The 19,037-nt window shown below is 40.9% G+C and overlaps 1 protein-coding gene across 6 annotated transcripts in view; it reads left to right on the top strand.

Moving 5' to 3' along the window:
• Positions 1 to 2,733: 2,733 nt before the first annotated feature.
• The window catches only part of LOC136437834 (protein MTSS 1-like), a 54,456-nt gene continuing 38,152 nt past the window's right edge, over positions 2,734 to 19,037 (top strand). For 3 of the 6 annotated variants that reach the window (XM_066432353.1, XM_066432358.1, XM_066432352.1), the window contains exons 1-3: positions 2,734 to 3,191; positions 4,480 to 4,541; positions 5,699 to 5,772. In XM_066432353.1, the coding sequence (XP_066288450.1) occupies positions 3,120 to 3,191; positions 4,480 to 4,541; positions 5,699 to 5,772 (208 nt within the window). In that variant the 5' untranslated portion in view covers positions 2,734 to 3,119. The remainder of the gene's footprint in view (positions 3,192 to 4,479; positions 4,542 to 5,698; positions 5,773 to 19,037) is intronic. The other 3 variants (XM_066432357.1, XM_066432355.1, XM_066432354.1) reach the window with 1 other exon arrangement.

Genomic DNA, 19,037 nt, shown 5'->3' with positions numbered 1-19,037 from the left:
TTGATGTTGACTTTGTGAGAGAGAAAAAAATCAAGTAAGGTGGAGACTGCAGTTAACGTAAGATTCAACTGCATCATACTGAAATCGGCTGAATAAAAAACGGAAATAACGGCGGTATCAGGCCTAAAAAGGCGTCTACTTGCAACGTGCAGCGGAAGCTCATTTTCAAAAGAAGTTTTCGACTTCTGAATTACATAACGTTATATAATACAACATACCTCCTTAGTATAAGAGAGCGTAAGTGGTGCACGTATATGTATGTATGCACTTCTATCCCGTCTATTCAGACTATTGCAATATTACAAAAATCTGATTATTAATCGCAAGTGCACCACACGTGCACCTTGCACGTCGTGTCATACCTACGGCCTGTAAGTCTTGCTAAGTAAGTGATTACCAGTGCAGGTAAAATAGTGCTGGTATGTCCATCTCATGGCCCGTTCGGGTTTCAATTGCCCTTGCCCAAGAGGGCGTGCAACAGCACAGGATTTAGCCAATACCCCCCTATCTGCACGTCGCATACCGATGCTCGAGTGTTGTTGGTTAAGCCCCGCTCGATAAGTTTGAAGTGAACAGGTGGTGCCGACCGAGGCGGCTGGATATAGGGCCTTGTCCTTGCCCCTTCTTGTGTCCGCGGCTGAAGAGGGCAACCAAACTTGTCGTGTGTCTGGTGTGTCAATCAAGTGATAGTGTAGAGGCTGACCAAACTTGTCGTCCGTCTGGTGCGTCAATCACAAGCACAGCGGTGTTGCTGAATAGGGCAAGGGCAAACTTGTCGTCTGTCTGCACGTCAATCATTACTAGTATTTTCCAAAAACGACTACGATTCGCCGCGTACCGTAACGTCATCAAATAGTCCTCAAATTGGCATTTAACCCTGGACCTTGGACACTGATGCACCTTTGAGGGTATAAAAAGGTTTATGACACGCAAATAGCCTAGACGGATGGACCTATGGGTATGGGCAGTTCATTTGCTCTTCAAACCAAACAGTCATTAGTAAACTTTGTATCAAGTTGTATGTTTGATAAGTTTTGTGATACGTAGGTGATACACATAAAGCTTTCTCGGTCTTGATAAGCGTAATTGAGATGAAGTTCATATCAGAGTTTATAGCACATATTTTGACTGAAAGCAGCTGTTTTCTTTTAGAACATAAACTCTTTGATCCCGCTTGGCCTTCGACGAAAAAGTTCATTTAATCAGGTTACAATTACTTGTGAGTGAATTGTCATGTGTTGTACGTCTACATTTCCACATTCCCTTGGCGTTACATCATGTACGTTTTTGGTTCTCACTTGCCACTCATTTGCCAAACCAAACACTGGTCTGCGTAACACAAACTTTGGGACTATGGGACCCTTTTGGGGCTACACCATCGGTAAAAGGGTGGGCACCAGGCTTCCCCGAATTCCAGTTACCCTGCGAAGCAGAAATATGCTAATGTATAGATATCTCACTAATGATATTTCAGGTTAACGGTTCTCATAATGTCAAACGAAGAGAGATGAAACAATATTGGAGAATCTATGAATGCGTAGTTGCTTACAGTCAAAAGTAAACCGAACTGATATTGAGCGTCATAGGTTGTAACGTTAGTCTCAACGTCCGTATCGTTTGTACAAAGTTCTGAGCCGTAACCTGTAAGGTCGTCGGCCCTACTTGGCCGTCTCTGTTATGTCTTATATCTGCTTTCAGATACTTTAAGCATTTCGGAGCCGAGTAATGAACGTTGAGTGTACATGTGCGTATCACGTGTATCCCACTCAAGCCTCGCCGTTCAAATGTTAGTGAACTCTGCTACTCAACCTTAGAAACAAGCTGTCTTCTTTGCTCAAATCTACACACGCTCGAGCTCTACTTTTTCTGTACCTTTCTGTACTTTTTTTCCCCTCCCACTCGTTTAGGCACAGGGTGTTTCATCACCTACCGACACATACCAGTTATTCTTTAAACACTTTACAGATCGACTGTAACGTTTCATCTTTCATTTCTCTTTTCACAGTGCCATCTTTGCAAAGAAAGATCAATACATATATGATTCAGATAGTTATGGAGTTCGGTACGTCCTTTTGTCTTTGATGACTTCTGAATATTGACCCTTTTTTATTTGAATATTGACCCTTGCAAGTGGAATGAAATTATTTTATCTAACGCTACATATCACTTGCCGGTGGCATACTTAATCTCCAAGCAGATCTAACGGTGACTATAAAGACCGTATCGGTGACGAAACCCCCCTTTGCCAGTTGGATACGGTCTTAATACATAGAGATGCTTTGAGATTAGAGATTGGAATGACAGGCTCACAAACAAACGTTTGGCCGTCCGACTGCACTGGATTTTGACATGTTTTAGGCGTTTTTGTCGGGCTTTCTATTTTGTCCCGTTTTCTTTGTGTTGGCTACATAAAGAAAATCTGACAAAATAGAAAGCCTGACAAAAACGCCTTTAAAAAGTCGTCAAAAACCAGCCGAACCTCTGCTTGAAGCTCGAGAGTAATAATGACATCCGTCATGCGGTGGGCGAAATTACTTTTATCCACTGACATTTAGGAACATCGCTTAGAATTTGAGTTTACTTACAATATTCACATGCACAATGCAATGTTTTTTGTCCTTGGTGGGACCAATGTTATCATTTTTCTCGACCAGAGTGTGTGTGTTACAGAGTGCCCAGTGTACTACTGTCCTTTTTTTGGCAGCCGACCAATAAATATCAACTGTTGGGTCACGTGACCCTGCAGCCCAAATAAGCCATGCCAGTAATGTCGGCGGTGCGGAGGGGAGGAATGTGGTCCGTCTCGGCCGTCTGAGCTTTCCAGCCCCGTAAACATGCAGTTCCACGGGCGGTAGATCGCAAGGAGACCTGACCGAGGATGTCGTGGATGCCTTGCGGTAGGTCCAGGGTGTGGTAGCAGCTTGGATCGGCAGGAAGATTCGGCGGAAGTTGGGGACGTCATCCGCCGGCGGTTTGGTGGTCCTTCCGTGCCAGCCACTCTCGGTAGTGTACAGCGGAGCTAGCCGCGCTCCCGCAGCTTGGATTTGCATTTTAGCTCGAGATTCTCTCGTGATTTCTGGACTCTTGGAGGAACTTTTACCTCAGAATTTGTCTCGAAGATGGAGGCCAACATCGAGAAGGAGTGTAGCGCCCTGGGCGGACTGTTCCAGACGATTGTGACGGACTTGAAGGCAAGTTTTTACCCCCCGTTTTTTTCTCGGCGTGGTTCTGTGATCGGCGGGGTTTTGTTTTAGGGTCGGGGTTGAGTGGGGGGACACTTCAACAAAGTCTCGGCGGACAGAAGCAAAATAGATTAAGAAAATGAATCCATCACACTCCACGGTCGTCTGACAACCGTGAAAATCGAGCTTGTGGGATTTTAGAGCTCTTGAGACGTTTAGGGCGGTGGAAAAGTGGCGGGGGTAGCGACAGGAGGGGAGCGACGTTGGACTTTGTTTTGGGGTGCCGGGCGGTCTGGGACACCGGACCGTGACTGGCCGGAGTGGGGAGGGGGGTAGCGGCTACTCGTCCGAAACAAGGACCCAGCAACTGGAAAAACATGGGCGGACAGGTTTTCACACAGGAATTCTGTGTGTGTATTCTTTCTGGCCCTGTGGGTCGCCAACCGTGACTAAGATCTTGTGATATTTCGGACCGCCTTGTCCAAGCGAAGCCCGACCTCTGTTGTTGTTGGCCACATAATTGTCTACTGTCCGCTGGGACGAATTTTACCAACCCAAAATGTTCTTGACTTGTTGCTTTCGTTCTCATGAAATTCTAATGAAAGTGTGTGTATAATATGTGATGGTAGCCTACGTGCACACACACACTCACAAAAAGAGTCCGTTCAAATGCAAACGTCCTGTTTATCCGACCCTTTGTCGCTTCCGGTGTTGCACAATTTTCTAGGTCTAGTCGCGACGATTTCCCCGATCTGTTTTACCGTGTCCCCGGAGCCCGTCGCCACCACTAGTATTTCCTTTCAGATCCCTGACCCGATACAGAATGACCAGAATTGTCTGGATGTTAATAGACTTGTGTTTTATTTTGATTAGATAAGGACAACAACATTGAACAAACAAAGTCGTGTAACTGAAGTCGAGAGAGCTAACGTGTTAGGGTTATTGAGAAGGGGGGAGGGGGGCGCCCCTGTCTTGCTCCTAGGTCAGTCTTGTTGATCTAAGCATTGTGAAGCAATTCATTTTGCTCTTTCACATGGCACTTTGGTGACAACACGTGCCCAGAGATGTCATGAGACTATCAAGTGGTGACTGTTGTGATTGTGAGTCCCATGAGATTAGAATGGACACAGATTAAAAACTGCCAAAAGAGCAACACTTCTCCATTAACAGACTTTACTATCACAGATCTAGAAACAAGGACTTTGGAATTTATGATTAACAGACTCGCCTTGTACTCGACCTTGATTTTGTTTACCTTCTGACTAACACAGGTATTTTTATTGATTTTTCTATCCAGTCCAGTACACCGGTATGGGAAGACTTTCTCAGCAAGGCTACCAAGCTTCATTCACAGCTGAAGTGAGTAGTGACCACTTATTTTTGGCTCCAGTCCTTTTTCAGTTAAGGGTCCATTATTATTTGAATGACCATACACAGATATATTGAGATGGCTGCCTTTGTTATGATTGGGCATCCATGTTTGTTTGATCACATGTCTTTGTTCATTCAGAACTTATCGCTATGCTGCTGTGTTAAATCTCATTTGTACCATGTCTACGTGTAAAAGAAAAAAAAATTGTATCAAAATGTCTATGAGATTATGTTTCAATACATGATTATTTCAACCCCTCATTCACTATAGTTTCGTGTCTCCTTCTAATTTTTCTTGTTGCCATGAGAACCACAGAGAAAAGTCATTAAGTCAAGGTCTGAAGACAAATCTGACTTTATCTCTGATTAGCAAACTTTACCATATGGTGCACCTGAGCAACATAACCCCACCTTTGGTCAACTAAGAAACTAAAGAAGGCTTGAAAAACAGCAAGCTGTCCCATATGAAACACCTGAAGATCCAAGGACTAGTGTTATCAGCTTCGTTATCATCACAACAACTAGCCAGATGGATATTGCTGGCAAAAGATCACTGCTATCTTAAGAAGTTAAGCTCAAGCTAAGACAGTGGCCTCCTTTGTTTCTCGCCAGGATGACTTGCACCTTCCAAGGACTACTAGTGCTAGGGAATTGACAAGCCTAGCTACCGGACCACATTGTCCAGTGATATGTTGTCACGAAGTTACCATAAACAAAATTGGTACAGCATATCTCATATGAAAAGGAATGGATATAAAAATCTGATCACAAACTTGATTCACATCTTTCCACCAAGATGGCAAGCTGTGACAAGATAGATTCTCCATATGCTTAGCTTTAAAGACAGTTGACTAGCAAAGCATACTGGTAAAAAGATTCGCCTCAATCTATCGGATGGGGATGTAAAGCCGGCGGCCTCAAGTATGAGGGAGCTTTAGGGTGTCAAACCTCTGCATGTAAAAAGACCCAACACACTTATCGAGAAGACAGACTAGGGGTGACCCGGCGTGCTTGTCCAAAATACACAAGCCATAGCAAGCCGCATTGCAATCCTAGCTACGGTAACGAAAAAGCCTAATGTTGAGGTTCGACCACTTTTTACCGGTGCATGGTACAGTAACTAACTGTATTAACTTCTCCCACAGGACTACAGCTCTGGTTGCAGCAGTCTTCTTGGATTCTTTCCAGAAAGTCGCAGACATGGCCACCAATACCAGAGGTATGTTTCAGTATGGATTAAACCCACACCACTGCTTTTCTTGTTCCAGCTTTTGCAGTCAGCGTTTTTTCCAGTCAGGCACTCTAGGTCAAATGTATACCTCATTGATTCTGTTCGTCCGTTACAGACGGATTTGAAGTATCTCTAGTGCAAACCTACAGTGCTTGAAATTTCTGAGGTACTGATTAAAAAAGTGTTGAAGGGTGGTTCAATCAGTATATCAAGATATGCCAATCCTTCAGGGTAAGCCAGGACTAAAGCCTTGCCTGGTTTTGGTGGTCGGAAAGGAAAGAACTGCAGCAGTTGAGATACTCTAGTTGATCACAGTAATTGTTATTGGCAAAAATCTTATATAATCGATATAGTGTATTGCAGCTATTTAGGATACCCCTAAGCTACACTTTCCTGTTTCTCATATAGCATAATGATTATGGTAAGCAGGTATTTGATGTCCGGTTTTTGTTTTTCACTCGAAACTATTTTGTACCTACGAGAAAACAGCATTATTTGAATGAATTCATCCTAAGCACTTTATTCAGTACTAGGCAAATCCTAGTAATAATAGGTTTACTTCCTGTATATTTGAGTGTAAGGATAAGTATATAGTTGGTGGAAATGCCACCATTGTTTGCAACAAAGAGTTAAATCTATAGATTATGTATATGTAGCCATGGGTTTGTCTACCTGTGACAGCTGTGAGCTTGTCAGGTTTGAAGACCAGTAAGGTGAAACAATGTTGACTCAGCCCTCCAGACATTGTTTGAACAAAATGAAGTCAAAACAGACTTAAAGATGACAGTCAAGATGTTCTACCTCAAATGAACTCCTGACAGAAAATATGTGGGTCAAGAGGGTATGAAAAATAGAAGGTAATGGACTTCCAGTAAAGCAATCTTACACAAAGGAGGGAAGAAGGCAACAGACTGTGCCTCTGGGTAAGATTAAGGTATCAGTTACAAGGTGTTTGATCCAATCATGCCAGCCTTTATCCATCACTTGCAGGACTTACTGGTATTTTGTGACAAGGCATCTTGTGGCACAGAATAACATTGCAGCGCTTGGGACGTTCGGATTTACCAGCACACTGCCAAAGGCAACTGGTAGATTTGGTGTCCTGAAATTTCATTTTGGGAGGTCTGTGACACAAGTGTGGAGCCTTGGTGACATATGGATCATGTAATGTCAACATTTACCTTGGAGACACAATTTATCTCAAAGCACTGGTGTATATATATTGGCTTGTTGTGGCATAGGTTTTATAAGTTATTACATTACAGTATAGTCTGCATTACCCATGTGCTTCTAGCAAAAGAAACATTGGACAAAATGCATCAAAGACAGAAGCAAATGGAGGAATGTAGTTACCTTGTAGGAGGTGTCTAATGCATCAAAGACAAGCAAATGGAGGAATGTAGTTACCTTGTAGGCTGTGTCTGTGTTAGTGTATTGGAGGTTGAAAGGAATTTTTGGAATCTAGGGTTAGGCAGGAAAAATTGTATATTGCCGCACCTTTGGCGCCAGATGATACTTCCTTTGCCTTGTTAATCCGAGGGTTTAGTCATCATGTTTTACAAGGAGTTGTTGATATCATCTGGGCTATGTATGATAACTTGAAATCATGTTAGAGTTTATGGTTAGGCATATCTTATCCACCTTCAGGAGCTAACTGGCACTGTCCTGCAATTTAAACCTTAAGTTTCAACAACTTTTTTTATGGAAGAGAGACAACATATGAACGATTTCATACATGTGTCAAACTTAGGTTATGTCAGCCTATTGCATGTTTATCATCAAGGATTCATAGAGTTATTTAGATAAATCACCCATATGTGGATCGTTAGCGAGGTTGTTTTTATAAGTGAGCAAATTTGAACTTGTGTTTTTGAAGAAATCTTGGAACTGTGCCGCATTGCTTACATAGCTCAAGCATTGAAAGTCATGAATAGCCGTCAACAAAAGTGCACCGTGGGCATTTGTTATTGTTGTGTCAACGCCAAACTTTTGATTTTTGCTGAAACATAGAGTCATCTTTTACAAGTTCCATATGGCAAAGGCATGTTAGCAGTCAACTTAGATATGTGATGACCGTTGATGTTTTGTCGACAGGAAATGTTGCCGTATCTGTCTGAAGTACAGTTGAAAACGTGACTGAAAACCAGAATCTAAAATGTAATTTTTTATACCCTTATTTTGTTTTGCCCTTTGCCCAGCCCTGCAGTCATTTGCATTTCAAGTGCACCACAGATTAAGGGGGAAGTCGTGGAGAGGTTTTCAATTTGTCATCATTATTATCATAAAGTGCGGTGCAGTCGGATCTCCACTTGAAGTACCTTCCCCACTCACAGAGCTGTCCAATTTCTGTTGATGCACCATGTATCAAAATTTCCGTACCTGTAGTCTTGCACCAAATGACATTTCCCAGCAACTTGGAAAGTATTTCATGCCATCCAAGTTTTAAACTTATGACTTTGCAAATGACGTCTGACCAGTTAACCCCTACTTGGCATTCTATGGATGTTTGGGGAATTTTGGAAAGACAGGTTCTGAATCATGACGAAGTCGTTCTTGCTTTTACACTAGATTTATCACATTCTGTGGGGAAAGCCTGAAGTTCAAAAGGAGCTAGCTTCAGGATTTTTTTACAAAAAAGGAGGAAGGGGCCCCTCCCAACTGTTCCTACAATGTGGATCCATAACTGACCACAATGAAGTTTGAAATGATTTCAAGAAATTCGAAAGAAACTGGGAAAGCAGGAATATGTGAACCAAACGTGAAGCAATAATTTTGTTGTGTTTCAAACCTTTGCTGGCCACTTGTGGAGTTGCCTATATGATATAAATGAGTAGCTGGTTCTTTATCTAGAGAGCGGAGCTGAGTTGCTTCTGGCCAGGATTAACAAGATAAGATAAACCAATGCCAGTGAGCTAAGTGGGGTAAAAATAGCAGGAGGCTGGCTTGTGTATGTCCAGTTATGGAGAGATCCACTCGAGACAGACTATACTTTTTATCAGAAAACTTTGAATGACGCAATATTTTGTCTGGCTCTACGTCCAGTGGATATATTTGTTTACAACAGCTTTGCACCCTAGAGAATTGCATGTAAAAGCTTTCTTTGAGAGTTGGCATATTTTGGAAACATTTAAACTAACAGAAAAACTAGATTTACAGAAATTTGAAAAGTAGGTTATATTTTATTTTTATGTGCAAGTACAAATGTAATTGACCATTGCATGGTATTCAAAACATAAAGCAGAAACTGTCTTCAGTTATGCCTTGCTCGCCTTTACTTAATCATTTGTCGATGCACAAAAACAGACCAACAGACCATTTTTCAACAAGATCTAATGTGAAGAAATAGAGCATAGAAAGGCATGCAGATGCCATATCTGTAACCACTTGTACAGGGGAAGTTCCCAGGACTATAGAGTTGAAAGGATAATCACCTTCATATGTCAACATTTCAACCTCAGTCTTGTTGTTTCGGTCTCATTAACCAAGCTTTTCTCCTCTCAGTCTTTTCCACTAAAAGTCTAGAAGGTTATCTGGTACCATATGTGGAATTATTGTTGACGGAGACGTAAATAGTGATGTTAGATTGTGTATCTGACAGGACCCTGGACCCTTGGCGCAATTAAGATATGAGGGAGGTCTTTGCTGCCTGGTGCTTGTAGATAAGAACAGAGTTCAGCCAAGTCACAAGGATGTTTCCTGTTGTGGTTGGAAGGTTGTGATGTCATCTCCATCTCTATTCTTTCAGGAATAGATAATATAATGATTAAGTTATCCAGGTGATGTCGTAGATAATTGATTTGTTGACATTTGGTTTTACAATGAAGCATCTTAAAGGGGTTTGTAAAATTTCCCAGGAGACTTTTTCCTTCAGACATTACAATGTCAGACTCAGATGGAGAAGAGGCATGGTGAATTCAAAAGGGAAAACACTGATGTTTCTTGAGATAGTGCGGATGTTGCACAGTCTTTTTGGAAAACAATTTTTCCATAGATTTTATACAGATCTATCTTGTAAAAGATGTTAGTATAGTCCCCATCTTGGCCCCTGGCGATTTTAATTCACATTCGTAGTCTCAATACAATGTGTTGAGTTTTCAACAAGCTCTTGGCTCCTTCTGCATAAACAAAGGGCTTCAGGAATGCAAGGCCAGTCGAGTCTTGTCAAGAACAGGGCCGAACTTGACCCTCCCGAACACCCCATCTCTCACTACGCACTCCATTGTTTTTGCTGCTGTCTAGCATAACAGCCTGTTCTTCCTTAGGATTCTTCCATTTGTTTCAAGGGATTTGATCAACTTAAGAATCACCATCAGGATAGCTTGCTGAAAACGCATGTTTTAAACCTTACCATACTTTGTCAACGGAAGTTTTTAGAGTTTTTTGTCTAAAGGTTTTCCATTCTTTGCCTGTTCCAACTTTTTTGTTGGTTGATGTGGATGGATTCTTCAATCTCTTGTTTGAGAAAGGCTAAGCCATTTTGTCTAACACCGGCCTGTATGGCAAACAGGAAGCATGAAGTAAGGTCACACACTTAACGCTCAGTTTGTTTGTGTCAAAGGTGTGTTGTATTTACCTAACCTGACTTTATGGGTCTGTTGTTTCCAAACTGTGTTCTTTTCCCCGTCCTTGAGACGCGTGGTAAAACACTTGTTACAGGAGTTGCTGGGACTACTGTAGAATGGTGGGCCAATCTGACCTTCCTCCTTACACCTGTGATAAGGACTGGTGTTGAATGCTGTGTCTGGATGTTTTCTTCACCCAGGAAACAGATTAAAACGTGATACTGTACAGAGAAGTCATGTCAGGCCATGGTCGGAGGCCTCATTAGATGTCACAGCCGATTGGTAAATGTATAAAGACTTCTAACTTAATGTTCAGTCTCCCCCCACCTAGCTACTCTATAGTTTCACACACGCCCTTCCCACAGTTATTATCTCTCAAGTGGTCGTACATTGTACCATCTGTATTCTATCTGGTGCGTCACATGACACAGGGTGCCCTCCCCAACTCCTGCCCTCTGACCCTGACCTTGGCTCTGCATAAACTGTTGAAAGCCCAGCAGTCCTGACGGTCCAGCCTCCCCTCCTTCCTCACTTCCTGTTGTCTGTGGTACCTGTCAACATGTCCTTGTCCCAGCTGGAACTTCTTCTATAGGTGTAGCAGCATCTGGTGGGCTGAAGTGGCTAGAAAAATAAGCCATGTTTCCTAACACTGTCTGTAAATGTCATTCGTAAGGATACACTTTGGTTGTTACAGTCAGAGTTTCTTTCTAATGGGACGGATAACCAACACAGTGGGGATGAGAAAGATAATGTTGTGAGGTTAGTTTCTGTAAATGTAATACGAAATTGTGCGGCTGCATTAAAAAGTTATGGCAGACTCCATCGAGCAAGATGAACATATTCAGCAAAAATGATTATCTTCGCAACATGAGATGCATTTTGATTTGGAGCAACTCTCATGTACTGCGAAATGCTACTATTACTAAAGAGACACAATTACATTTATGCTGTATTGCTACAAAATAAACACGTAGAAATCCAAATAGTAAGTTGCAAAAGTTTGAAACAAAGACAATCGTGTGGAATCTTTTCAGTTATACCAGATTGTCCCAGCAATGGAGGCTCCTGCAAAGGCCTATCAGGAAATGCCAACCTCTGTGCAGCATGCCAGGTAAAATCTATTCCTAGCTGGGGAGGAAGCCGTGTTTATTTTTCGAAAGTGCTGACACAAGAACAAACCCTTGGAGGGAGGAACTGGATGTTCAAGATGGTAGAGTTGGCGGTACACATTTCCGTCAGCTGCCCAGAACTTGCCAACGTTGAGTGACACACTTATCCTGCAAGCTTGTCTGTTTAACTCGCCCTCTCAGCAACGTTAACCCACGGTTGCCATTTCGGTGTCGAGTCCGCTGTCTGGCATAGAAGCTAATGGAGCTTCTCTGCAAAGAGAGCTGAAAGTAGTGGTTGTTGACGTGATACCAAGACCTTAGCATGCTACTGAAGTATCCCTGTCCAAGACACCTACTGCTGCATACTTGGAGTAATTGAATATCTCACGCACTACATGGCCCCCTGCCCGCTTTTCGTCTTCTGTTGCTCCAAGGCGATGTTTCATATACAAAACCTTTTCACGAACACCGCTAAGAGACAGACATTAAAAGGAATTTTGCCTTTGTGTGCTAATTGCAGCTTTCAAAAAAAGGTAACTGATTAAGCTTCTTTGTCATTGTAGAAAAGGTCCTTATTTCTTCTATTGAAGAAATATTTTCCAACATGCTGTCTGTACCTTAAACAGGTGTATTAGACAAAAAAAGCTTGACTTGAAGTTGGTGATCCTTGGTGACCTTGAAACTGTATTCCACAGCCATCTGCAGTGTTTCTGTTGACTTTGTTGATGGTTGTGCTGTGAGGTACATGTAAGACAAAAGGCCAGGAATAGTAACTCATCAGGTATGTAGGAATAGTGCTACATCAGGTATGTGGAGTAGTCGTACCCTTTGCCCTTTGTTTTCCTGACTCTTTGTCAGTTACCCTCTAAGATTACTGCGTACATCCCCTCGGATTCCCAGTAGCTGCTTGTTTGTGGTTAGTAAAACAAAGTGGCCGCCTGTAAGTGTAAGCAAAACAGGTTGCATCAAGGTGTAAAATGTATTTTTTTCTCAGTAGCTATAGAGTGTCTACCTTTTTGTTGTGTGACGATTAGCATACTGCACATTGTAAAAATATTTTTCAGTTTGACAGATTCTATACAAGCTCCTTTGGTCTTGATATGATATAATGGTGGAAAGAAGCAACTAGGGCAAAATGACATACTATTTTCATAAAAGACTATTTTTAAGAAAGACTTTAAAACTTTAGCACTCTAACCAATCAGCATAACACTGTATTAACAGTTCTTTGGTGGTTCGAAAGAGCACATGTAGATTGCTTCAGTTGATAAAGTGTGATATCTTGTAAGTAAAAGAGCAATCTATGAAATACCTTTAAGCTAACCCAAGGTTTACTGTCTATTATAGGGTTGCAATTTGGGTGCAGAGGTTAATGTGGCTTGGAAAGTCCACCGCTTTGCAGATTAAAGACTAGAAAATTGGATAATGGTACATCCTGGCGCTGTCGAAGAGGTGGCGGAATTTGGAATACCATGTAATTACAGTACTACATACATACATGTAGGCTAGCATGTATGGTGCTGGCATTACAGTTTACGGGTACTTTCTATGCTTCCGCATGTTTATAGCTTTACTTGTGCTACTTTTTTTCATCTTGGTGGCTTGTCCACTAACTGACAGCCAAGCCCAAAGCTGCCCTCCCAGTATTCCCTTCCAGCCTACTGAATCTACTTATTATTCTTGGTCATTTTGTAGTCGTAGACAGAAGAATGATTTATTTCTGCACATTGGGTTCAACTTGAAGCTTTCCCAGCACAGTCCCCAAGCTAGTTTGAGAGTAAAGGTTTTGGTGTGATGCAGTGGGCTGTTGCTGAAGCTTTGACAAAGGTCTACAGTGAAGTGCCGAAACTGTAAATCATGTCACCAAGCAGAATGGATGAGATTCTTGCATGGGCCAAGGTTGAGGCAGTGTTTCTGTTCTGTCGCAATGCATTTTTGTCAAAATCATTCAACAGGAGCATTGTGCCCTTCTTGTAGGTACCCCCATGCCAAAACTTGGACATAGATTAACTGTACTATTTTGCGGACCACTGGCACTTTACCCTTTTTTGCTTCAAAAATATCAGTTTTGCAGAACAGCTGAACCAAATCCAACAAGAAATGCGATAAATGTCTTGAATTTTTATTGTAAATCCTCCCTGGCTTTTCTTTATCATGTCTCCTCGCTCAGGTATTCTGCTGTCTTCCTATCACTATCAGTATAACCTAATGTTCAAGCAGATGTTTGAGTGGAAGATCCTAATGTTTTCTGACTGCCAGGCTTTTCCAACAGCCATCAACTATCAATGAAACCTTGCCATCAGAAAGTGTTACCCTAACATCTGCTTGGAGATAAATTGTTACCCTCATTGCTCCATTTTTCCATAAAAATCAATCTGAAGTTGGTTCTTGATGTAAAGCTGAAAACCCAACAGGCCTTCACAGATAAACCACTATCATAACCTTTACAGTAATGATATGATATAAATGCTTGATTATTCTGATTGAGATTCTCGTTGAGGTATACAACTTTCCATGGTGATTCATTTTACACATTTATTATGCGGCTTTGCAAGAGCGTTTCCCTCTAAATTATTCATGGTGTTTTATGTTGTATATGAATGAAAGTGGTGTTTACAAGCAACCCCTATTGTAAGGTTTTGTTAAGAAAATATAGGTCAAAACTACAAGCAACATAATGGTTCAGTCTATCAAGTCATTTTGTATGTAGAGCCTGTCCTTATAAAGAAAGGATTAACAGCCATTGTGAAATGCAAAAGCCATTAATAATTCTTCTAGAATATAACAGCCATAGTTGTTCTTCAACGTTATATATCAGGACACATAAAAGAAGGTAATGGTGCGCAAAGATACCGTAGGTCATTGCTGCATGTATCTTTCGATCAATAAACAGGGTGTCAGATTTTCAGACTGAATTATTCATAAAGGTGTCAATGTCGCTGTGGTCTACCTAAGCGTGAATGTAGGCCAGGCGTGGCATATCACCGGGTAATAATACCTGTAATGTAACCTTGAGTGTGCCTCAAAATGTCAAGTTAATTTCGCCTGGCATTTTCGAGAGAGAAAAAAAGCAAGAGCTACATTTATATGAAGCAAAGCAGTGCTGAAGTAAAGGGGACTTTCTTTTTTAATTATTGTTGGTCTTTGAAGTTCTAATTCTTACCATAAGGAAAGATATCAAATACAAACATTGATACCCATAAAAGGATGTTAATGGTAATGTAATGAACCAATATGTAATATGAGGTTGGATTCAAGCCATAAAGAAGAGTACTATATAATAGAGAATAAAATTTGAGCCATGGCCAAGTTGCAACACCCGTTTTATTTTCTCGTTCGCAAGAAACGACTTATTTTGTATGCTAAAGCAGTTCATGGTGAACTAAACGAACTTGGCAAAGAGAAGCATGCAATCCCTCACTCTCAATGCTTGATTAGGTGCACATTTATCTCTCCACATGGAAAACAGAGAGTTAATCTATCAGACTCAGGGAGTTTGCTGTTGATTTCGAAGCATCTGTCGAGATCTATAAATTTCTGTGGAGAGGGATGCGGGCTGCACTGGAGATGATAAATATCGTAGATGACAATTTGCACTGACTGGGTGTGGGAATTAGATTTTTCACCAGTAGTCCTTTACATGTCTGTAATATGATAGACCTTATCACTTTGCTATATGCTTTGAAATACACCTACAATGCAAACATTTATTTTTAACAAATGTTGTAAATCAATTCCTTTGCCATTTAAAATTCTGATATACACACGAACAGTCATTTGATTCTTCAGTATGTTAAACGGCCCTCTAGAGCTTTGGTATGTTAGTCATTCTGGCTCAGTGACAAATTATTACCCAAACCATTTCAGTTCTAAGTAGGGATATTGGGTTCCAATGATTGGCACTCCTATGAAGGCACAAGTGGCTTTTATGGCCTGATGTCATTAGTATGTTTTGCCACATCTGAATCTTCAAAGCTATAGAATCACACGGTAATATTTGACAGCCTCTCATGATACCAGCTTAGGGTGCCATCAAACTGCCGGTGGGAGCTGACAAAATGATTTTGATAGTTCAGGATATGATGTGACCTACATAGAATTCCAATGAGTTATGCTTTGGAAAATATGTCTATTTTCTATATATTTTACAAAATAGGGAAAAAAATTTATCATATTCATAGTGCGAAATATGTAACTGCACATTGTTACACCTACAGTTGTGATTTTTTGTTTGTTTGTTTGTTTTATTTAGATCTCCATTAGTGATATACAATATGCACTATTCTTCCTGGAGTCCCAATACAAATAAATAAAATGAAACGAAAACTATACAATTGGTTAACTAAGAATTCGACAAAACAAATGTTGTGAAATCAAAATTGAGCTGTAGACAACAAAAATTCTCTTGTTTTTGTTTAATATATTCAATATGTTTATTCATAATGCAAGATTATTCATTTTTCAGCATGCAGCTACATGTATGAAGCTTTGTACTGTATTACCAATTGTTGAATGCTACATGTAGATGTCTGTTGATGGATGGCTGCAATGTCAAACATCTATAAAATGTAATATACATGTCAAGGGGGTTAATGCTATTGTACAAAGTTCCTGCTGGCACAAACATCTAGGAGAACAACATTCTTTCTTCCCTTTTTATCCTTTGTATCCATGCTTTTCATCTGGCATGACAGAAAGATGGCTCCTTTTATGCAGAGTGACATGAAAAGATGGCCTTTACTGTGACGCTACCAGAAAAATCAATACACGTCAATACGGCGGCTAGTATTCCCTGTCTGGAAGGGTCTCAATAACATGTACATTGACCAAGATATGCAGAAATATATCAATTTTGTAATGGTATTCTACGGAAAGGAATTGTAGTCCGAACCTGACCACTAAGAAATTTTTCTCAATTTGTTTGATGAAATCCTGTATGAAGTATATTGTACAGCCAGGCATAGGGTTATGGTCGGCATATTTAATAAATGTCAGTGCGCGGATTGAGAATTATTGGAAAGGTACGCCACTGGACTGGCCTTTTGGAGTAGAACAAGGGAATTCATTACGCTCTCTCTCTCTCTTAGAAGTGATGTTTTGAAAACTCAGCAGCATGTAGACATTTGCACACATGGATTGAAATAACATTTACTTTGGCATTCACCCCCTATTAGGGCTTCATGCAGGCATCCCTCAGGTGGACTGTGCCCTACTTTATGGTTGTCCTGATGTATTCAGGACTCACTCCGAGCCGAAATTGTTCATATAAATGCAGTTAGTCTTTGCATGCATGAGGGAGGGCTTTGAACGTGAGGGGAATTCTGTTATACGTCAAGGCCAAGCCACACCCAGTGTGATTTTGTGTTACAGTACTAGGTTCTTCGCTTCATTATATTCTTAACTGTATGATCACAAGATAGAAAATGCTTGGGATGACACTGCAACAAGACACACTTCAACAAAGCCAGAGATGATTTGATTTTCAATATCTAGGGTAACATAAAACTTCACGAATTTCTGCTATCAATTAAAAAGGAAATTATGTCAGTAGACAAGGGAGAGGGCCAAATCAGCGAGGAGCAGTTAAAATCTTCACCCTTCCTGAGTTTTATGAGATGATACATCACTCGCCATAGCTCAGGGAAGAACATGAAAGAGCACATCTCCCTGTGACACAGATACATCAAGCGCCATGGGTGCTCTCACGTTAACTCGCTAAGGGGTATGGGATGCCATCAAGAATTGGGGCCTGATGAGGATATGCACGAATGTTTAGATATGCTCTGTATCTTTGACATGACAGCATTCTTGGAAGGACAGATGCAAGATTGTAATGTGTCAAGGTTTTTAAAAACTTTTGTGATGGTTTTATTTTCGCAGTGTCCTCTTAACTACGAAATCACACAGCAGAATTGTTTCAACCACAAACTTGAAACACTGAAAACCTCATTTTCCCTCTCTCCCTGAAATAAAACCACAATGAAAGTAAATCAATTTACAGTACTGCCAGTTTTGTCATGTTAGCAAATGAGAAGACAACAGAAGCCAATGATAGCAATCAGGAAATGGTATCCACTGACTTACAATCTACAGCATCACCTTTAAACTTTTTAGATTCTTGGGAGAGATCTGAACTTTTTACACCAAGTTGTCCTCTTTTTCACGTAATCAAGGTGTCCAGTGGCAAAAATGAACTTGACTGACAACAAGGAAAGGGAAAGCTAAAGCCACCCAGCTACTTGAAGATGAGCAGTGAAGGGTGACAAGGAGCTGTGACAAGATAGGAATCTCTCTTTGGAGCAATAAGACAAAACTGCTGACAAGGAACAGTAGTCAGGAAATGCTCAAGGCAAATCACTATCAGCCTCATTGATTTGGCAAAAGGTGTGCAAAGAAACATGTCCCTGATGATAGAAAGGAACAAGAGGTATATGAGTAATTCCCACCCATTTGTGTCACCTAATATGTGGCTTAATTGGGTTTTAATTTGTCAGGTCCATAGGTGAGTCACACCTACCTGGATGCATTGTGTGTTTTGGGATGTACCATTCAACATAGAGAACCAGTGAGAAAACTTGCTGCGTGATAAGAGTATTGGTCTGAATATGGAAAAAAGAAGCTAGATTTGAAAGGGAAAACCTCCCTACCGACATCTTGATATATTTCTTTTAACAGATGTCTTTGAAAGTCAAAAGTAAATAGCTTAGAAAGCCAGACTTTCCTCCCGGCAGGAAATGCAGGAAACGAAGACAACTTAGCGAACTAATTGCTTCAAGTATTCTACCATTTGAGGAAAATAGTCCCATTGTTTACAGGCGTAATTTGGCTCAGAAGGCTGTCTCCTGTGAGCTTTAGTGACAGTTCATAGTGGAAGAACTGTGAGAGGAGAAAAGTCACATTGTGTTTGGGTATTGCCAGGGGGTGTCGCCAACTGTGTGGAAGCACCTGAGGGGTTGGAATAGCTGATTGGGTTCTTTCCTGTTGTGTCTGACTGTCCTGGCTAGACTACAACTGTCATACCCATATCTTACCAGCACAATATTTATGTTATCATTTATGTGGATATTTGTAAAGAAACAATATACGGAAATGGGTAAATACAAGGGAAGTTCTTGCTGTAACAACAAAGAGAGGTATGCTTGAACAGTGTATATAAATTTGAAATGAGAGGGAAGAGGAGATACAGTTTGCAGGATTGCTATAGAACAGTGACATCTCTTTATAAAATGCACAAAAGAAGAGGCAAAGCAATGAGATAAGATTCTTGTTTTATCAGTCATTCTGTTTTCTTAAAAGCAACCAGTTTCTGTGTCCCTTGATACATCATACAGGGTTCTCGAAGTGTGTAACTTCATTACCATCAAGGTTGGCATGAGCTTGTGCACCAGTCACATCAGTATTCATGTATCAACTACCCCTGTATCAAAGGCCAGCAAAGGTGGCGGCTTCGAACATGACTGTGTATAGATACTTTCAGAGAGGTTTAGCAATGGGGCCCTTCATTCTAAGGCAACAAGCCTGCAGCTATGTTTTGACTGCACTCTCCCTCAAAATTTGTAGGTTTAACTACATGTTAGATTGA

This window comes from Branchiostoma lanceolatum, chromosome 7, assembly GCF_035083965.1.
Source record: "Branchiostoma lanceolatum isolate klBraLanc5 chromosome 7, klBraLanc5.hap2, whole genome shotgun sequence".
Classification (NCBI taxonomy): Eukaryota; Metazoa; Chordata; class Leptocardii; order Amphioxiformes; family Branchiostomatidae; genus Branchiostoma; species Branchiostoma lanceolatum.
This window is presented reverse-complemented; position numbering and strand designations above follow the sequence as displayed.